This window comes from Aspergillus terreus, genomic scaffold (assembly GCF_000149615.1).
Source record: "Aspergillus terreus NIH2624 scaffold_8 genomic scaffold, whole genome shotgun sequence".
NCBI lineage: Eukaryota > Fungi > Ascomycota > Eurotiomycetes > Eurotiales > Aspergillaceae > Aspergillus > Aspergillus terreus.
The window spans coordinates 1,121,913-1,128,440 of record NT_165931.1 but is presented as its reverse complement, the minus strand read 5'-3'; the positions used below and the strand labels follow the sequence as shown (position 1 = coordinate 1,128,440).

The 6,528-nt window shown below is 53.4% G+C and overlaps 2 protein-coding genes across 2 annotated transcripts; one reads left to right on the top strand and one right to left on the bottom strand.

The window, feature by feature from the left end:
- Positions 1 to 292: 292 nt before the first annotated feature.
- Positions 293 to 3,789, bottom strand: ATEG_06032 (putative ubiquitin C-terminal hydrolase; the record flags this gene model as incomplete). The annotated part of the gene is made up of 3 exons (XM_001215210.1): positions 293 to 3,046; positions 3,275 to 3,475; positions 3,553 to 3,789. 3 exons carry the CDS (start codon positions 3,787 to 3,789, stop codon positions 293 to 295), a joined length of 3,192 nt encoding a protein of 1,063 aa, XP_001215210.1.
- A 742-nt stretch (positions 3,790 to 4,531) lies between these two features.
- On the top strand, positions 4,532 to 6,504 carry vps27 (ESCRT-0 subunit protein VPS27; the record flags this gene model as incomplete). The annotated part of the gene is made up of 5 exons (XM_001215209.1): positions 4,532 to 4,599; positions 4,688 to 4,820; positions 4,894 to 5,175; positions 5,241 to 6,006; positions 6,083 to 6,504. 5 exons carry the CDS (start codon positions 4,532 to 4,534, stop codon positions 6,502 to 6,504), a joined length of 1,671 nt encoding a protein of 556 aa, XP_001215209.1.
- Positions 6,505 to 6,528: the final 24 nt, after the last annotated feature.

Below are 6,528 nucleotides of genomic sequence, written 5' to 3'. Positions count from 1 at the left end.
TTCGGGATTAACTGCCCGACTCGGGGATCGTTTCCCCGCCTCCACGGCGGAATCTCGCCCTCTGAACGGTATTCCTTCGCGGGGACCGGAACTAGATGCTCTGCAGAGAACGGGATTCTGATCTATATACATATAAGACAAGAATGTGGAAACGCTGAAGGGACCATGCTCAACATGCAGAATGAGGAGGAATAATAAGTCGTAACACATATCACATGTCTCCAAACCATACAGAACCGGAAAAGATAGATGCGCCCCCCAGGCAATTGCCAAAATGCCTCACACATCACCACTACTTCGCGGGCACCCGCTCGTAAAATACAATATATGCTTGTTCGTTCTGCAACCGGTCCTTGTACCGGAGGTCTCGCGGGTTGAAATCCGACGACCGGTCGTCATCGAACTTGCGCCAACATTGGCGCTGTGCATCCCGAACCAGCGAGATGTAGTGTCCGCTTCCCATCGACGATCCGATATGTCGCAGCACCCCATACGCATCGTAGGTGAAGGGCGGTGCCGTCGGCGACATGTCCTGCCGCACCGCGGCATTCGCGTCATTGGACACCGGCGGCGCAGATGCAAACACAAAATCATCCATCCGAAGCCCATGGAGCGGGAAGTCAATGGGCGTATGGATCTTGCGGGCGCTTTGTGTCTTGGACGCCGAAAAGCGCTTGAAATGGACTACCAGGATCTGCGGTGCACGCGTGATAATGATTTGCTTGGTCGCCACCCGTTCGCACTTGCAGTACGGGCATTTCCACACCTCGTCGCCGCTCAGCATCTCCTCTTGACAGTAGCTGCGGAGGCACTGATAAATATCGCCCGTGCCCGATGGCGGAATCTCGACGCTGATGCTGTAGAATGCCTCGTATGTGGTGGATGTCCGCTTGCAGGTGGTGCAACGGAGCCGACTAGCGTGCTGGCCGGCAAAGAGCGACGAAATGAAAGATTCCTCGCGATGGCAATACCGGTCCCATTCGATCCGCGACACCTTGGCTACCGGCATCTTTTCGCGCTGCATCTCTTCCTCAAATGTCAGCGGCCGCAGCGGGTTCCGCTGCCAATTGATGTTGAGGTCTTCGTGGAGACAATCAACAACAAAATCGAAAAATTCCTTGGCATCCTGCTGGCGGTCAATGGCCCATTCTTGGTTCAGTCGTCCACAGAAATTCCGAAATGAAGTCGGCATGATGACTTCCACGTCATTCTTCCACAAGGACCGGATCAAATTGGCGAACAGTCCTGGCATGACGCCTTGTGACCCCTTCCAGTTCTTTTGCACGTAGTATCGAAAGCGGTTATCAATAAAAAACTTGCTCAGCATGACCGTCGCACTCAGACATTGGATGGTGGAGTTCATGTAGCAGGTGACCCCAAAATTGGCCAACCCCGTGCGCGGAAGTTTGAGTCGACTCAACATGGAACTTGGGGTGTATAGCGCAGTTTTCGTGGCCGAGTTTTGGCGCTCCAGAGGAGGCTGAATCTGCCGGCCATCAGTGACCCCACTGTAGCTCGGACGTGGGACGGCAGGCGGAGGCCGTGATGGAGCGACGGGCACGGGTGCAGCGTAGTTAGGTACTGGTGGTACCGGTGGTCGAGCAAGTGGTGTCACCATGGACTGTTGGATAGCATGTGGTTCCGGGAAGCGGCGTAGGAAATCCTCATACGTATGTACGAATGGCGAAATAGGAGGCGCTTCTTCCCCAGTTTCTTCTTCCGGCTCCTCTGTTAACTCTCCCTCGCCAATGTATGTGCTGGTGTCAATTTCCTCATTTCGGGACTTTTCCATCCAGGCTGTGAGTTCCTCGGGGTTCAATGGCCGATACTCACGCAACCGCCGTTTCCGCACCTCCAAGCTAGAGTTAGCACTGACCATAGTCGGAACACGTCCCAGGGGTCGTCCTGGCCGCATGACGGGCCGTTTGTTTTGGATGGAGCCCATCACAGCTGCCGTGGACGACGTAGCAAGGGACTGCTGACCGAGGAGGTCAATCCACGCGTCAAGCCCCCCAAGAAGAAGCGCCGGAGGTCTTCCATCCTTTAAGGGTTTGTACGCGTTGAACTCATAAAGCGTATCATGGAGGGCCCGAAGATGTGGCGCGGTCGTTCCGACAGGGGAACCCGCGAGGTAGCTGACAGAGTCGGTGGTCTGGTCATAATAAACTATCAGGTCAAACTCGTTGCGCCGCTCGAACAAAGACTGTTCATGTTCGGGCGATACGACCAGGCGTTCTTCAAGCTCCTCCGCAGACACATTTTCCTTCAATGCCACCGGTTCGATACAGATGATGGACTTAGCGTAGACATGGCCATGATCAAACTGATCTCGAGAACGCACGTCGATCAACAGTACATTGTATCTTCGAAGGTATTCTAGCAAATCGTGGGCGGTCACGGTGTGGCTGTGTGGCAGATCTGCAGTATTGCTTCGAGGTTCTCTGACCGAATGTACGCCATTTGGGGTTCGTGACCGATAAGGATTATCGTCAAATCCGTTCCGAACAGGGCTTCCATGAGGAGACCCACGAGGGGAGTTTGCGAGATGCGAGTATCGGGGATTGACGGGACGCGAACTCTCTGTCGACGTCCTTGGAGGGTTTGATGGAGGTTGAGATGGTACTGTGAATATAGGACTATATGTAGGATCCGGTGCACGCGGCAGCGAAGTATTGAGGGGAATCTTTGGCGGTACTCCAGGGACACTAGTGGATGACCCCATGCTACGAGGACCAAGGGGTCGTCGCGATGGAGAGCTAAGGTTTGAACTCGGTAACGTTTGATGAATGGCAGAGGATGATCGGGAATGCGGATCGCTTGGTGTTGATGTTGGAGTTATCCCGTTTGGACCAGCAGCGAATGAAGTCGGCACATCTGAAGGAGGGGATGCCTTCAACTTAGCAAACCGTTGAGCCAGCTCATCTGCAGGAGTTGAATGTCGGCTGGGATTTGATTGAAGACTGGGTGCAGCTTGGAATTGAGATGGACTGGGCATCCGGATTTGACTGTCTCCAGGTTCATTCGTACGGCCGCGCGTACTATTCCCCTGCAGGTATCCAGCAGGTATCATCTCCGATTTTGGTCGCGAACGAGTCGGCGCTGGTGTGTTGGTCGGTTGAACATTACTCATGAGGTTATCGTCCAATATTTGTTGCTTAATATCGCCCATCGTCCCTTGCTTGGTCCGTACAGCCTGGACTCACCGAATTAGTTGAAATCCAAAAAGACCCAAAAACCCGGCCTTGTTCACGGCGAGATCAGCTGGAGTTCATACCATCATCAAGTCTGCAAACTGCTTATACCATGAAGGACGTTGCGTAACGGTGGTGCGGTAGTCGGGATGGTGGGGGATAACATTGATGGTGATCTCGGACGCACGAAGGTACTGGACGTAGGCTTTATCGGGTTCGTCATTGTCGGCATAGTCTCTCGCTTTGCCGATGGCCTCTCGTGCCTTGCCCAGCAACTCATCGAGCTGTAGGATTGTCAATTAGCGTTGAACAGTAGTGTCGTCGGCGCGGGGTATATATAGCGGGGCGTCGAGGGACTTACGGACGACGTTTCGCTAACATCTAAAGCGGCGGCCTGGTCTTGGAGGTCTTTGATATTCGGAAATCGAGGACGTCGTGACCCGATGGGAGATGCACGGCTACTATTCTGATAGGATCCTGTGCCGCCATTTTGCCTGCTGCCTGAGTAGACGCCGCCATGAGGCTCGGAGCGAGGATTGGTATTGTCCCATGGCGCGAAATCCGGAGGGGACGGTAGGGCCGCTGTATCTGGGAACATCCTACAGCGGGTACACCGAGCTAGTCCAACGCATGACCCAGAAAGAAGCTGGGACAAGTCGAGTTGTGTCGGGAGTCGGAGGTCGAAGCGGCGACCCGAGTAGTTGGAGAGCGACGCGTGGCAACCACAGAGGGACCAGACGGAACGAATGGGAGCTAAGTGGTCATCGAAAAGAACGTGAGAGTCTCTGACGGAAGGACGTACGGGAGATAGAGGAGAAGACGAGGATAGGCAGAGAACTAGGAGAGATGGAGAGATGGGCCGTCGTTGTAGCGGTTGATCTTCTTTCTCCGCCGCCGATTGTCTCTGGGGTAGAGCCTCAGGCAGCAACAGAAGGAGGTACGTCAACGGTACCTGGGGAAAGGCAGGCAATCACAGTGGGCAAGCAGGTACCAGTACCGTACTTTACCTGGGTCCCCGTATTGGGGACTCACCGCCTTTCAACGATGACGCCACAGTCCGGCGGACATGTCTTACGTAAGGTACCTCCTCATGTTATCCAGCTCGACGCATCGGATCTGCCTGGAATCTAACAGCTCCAGACTCCTCCTCTCCGTCATCCTGCATCTCTCCATGGGTTCTGCATAGTCTTGTCTTTATCCTCTTTTCTGTGTCGCTACCAATTTCTTCCTCTCTACGCAGATATTCCCCACCTCCTCGCGACGACCAAACGTCATAAGCGATCCTAAAGACACCTTCATCCCACATTCAACTAGACCGCCGTCCTGTCATCTCTGTCACCATGGCGGGCTGGTTTTCCTCAGCATCCCCGCTGGATGAGCAGGTAGAACGAGCTACTTCATCCTCTTTGTATGTTGCCCTTCATGCTGAGCTTCCTTGATGTTGGCTTAGCACCGCGATGATCACCAATCTGCATACTAATTAACACTGAGCGTAGAGAGGACATTGCCCTCAACCTTGAAATTTCCGATCTCATCCGGTCGAAAAGTGTTCAACCAAAAGAAGCGATGAGGTCCTTGAAACGCCGTTTGGAAAACAAAAACCCCAATGTACAGCTGGCGACATTAAAGGTGAGATCCCCCTTCCCCGCACCGCAGCCTCGTAACATCCTGTTGTGCATGCTAATAGGAATTCTCTTCTTAGCTCACGGATACGTGCGTTAAAAATGGCGGAACCCATTTTCTGGCCGAAATTGCGTCGCGAGAGTTTATGGATAACCTTGTCTCCCTCCTTAAAACGGAAGGTCTCCAGCTCAACACGGAGGTCAAGGAGAAGATGCTAGAGCTGATCCAGGACTGGGCTATGGCTGCCCAAGGTCGCATGGACCTGAGTTATGTTGGACAGACGTACCAGAGGCTTCAGGAAGAAGGATTCCGGTTTCCCCCCAAGACACAGATCAGCGGGAGCATGTTGGAAAGTAGCGCAGTAAGTGGTCTCTCCATGCGCATCACTGCACCCGTCTCCAACTAACGCAACTTCCCTCACTATAGCCGCCCGAGTGGATCGACTCCGATGTGTGTATGCGATGCCGCACAGCTTTCAGCTTCATGAACCGTAAGCACCATTGTCGAAACTGCGGCAATGTCTTCGACGCCCAGTGCTCTAGCAAAACTCTACCGCTGCCCCATCTGGGAATCTTACAACCTGTCCGGGTCGATGACGGATGCTACGCTAAGTTGACGTCCAAGGCCGCCCAATCGTCTGGGTTATCCGATCGGACCTCCTTCAAGAATAATTCGATCACAAAGTCGAGTGCCATGGAGCCCCGCACAGCCAGGGCCGAAGGCGGTTTCGATGACGACCTACGGAGAGCACTCCAAATGAGTCTAGAAGAGGCACAGAATAAGGGGTCCTCTGGTTACGTACCGCAGCCGAAGGTGGCACAGGAACCGCCAAAACCTTCTGGTCAACCGACCGCCGAAGAGGAGGAAGATGCAGACCTGAAAGCCGCCATTGAGGCGTCCCTGCGAGATATGGAAGAACATAAACAAAAGCATGCCGCGGCTTTAAAGAACACGACTTCGGAGACTCCTTCCCATCAACCACAGAATACAACTACTCTGCCCAAGAATCCATACGAGCTGAGTCCTGTTGAGGTGGAAAACATCCATCTATTTGCGGCCCTGGTTGATCGGCTACAACACCAACCTCCGGGCACCATTCTGCGTGAACCCCAAATCCAAGAGTTGTATGAGAGTATTGGCACACTCCGTCCCAAATTGGCTCGGAGTTACGGCGAAACTATGAGCAAACATGGTATGTAGTGAGACTTGTTTTTCTTTTTTTTTTTTCCTCTCACTATAGTGGATTCAGCGCTAACCACTGATGCTAGATACACTTCTTGATCTCCACTCGAAGTTATCCACCGTGGTCAGGTATTACGACCGCATGTTGGAGGAGCGTCTCTCCAGCGCATATTCGCAACACTCGTTAGGCTATGGTTCAATTCCATCTGGCCCTGGATACCCTAATGTCTACCCTTCCATGCCTCCTACGGCCGAAGGGAAAGCTGGCGCAGAGAATTTCTACTACGGAAATTCCGTCGTTGAGAACCCGCTTACTGCCAGTAACCCCCAGTACCCACAAGCCGCCCCTGATATGATGTCTCGTGAGAAGGACACCCATGCCAGGCGCCCCTATGAGCCCCAGTATGTATACACAGCCCTGCACAGCCTATCCACAACAATTCTTCAATGGAACGGTGCCCCCGCAACAGATCTGCATTCTCCTCCCCCGTCCGCCAATGTTCCATAATCATTACAAGGCCCTCGGCTTATC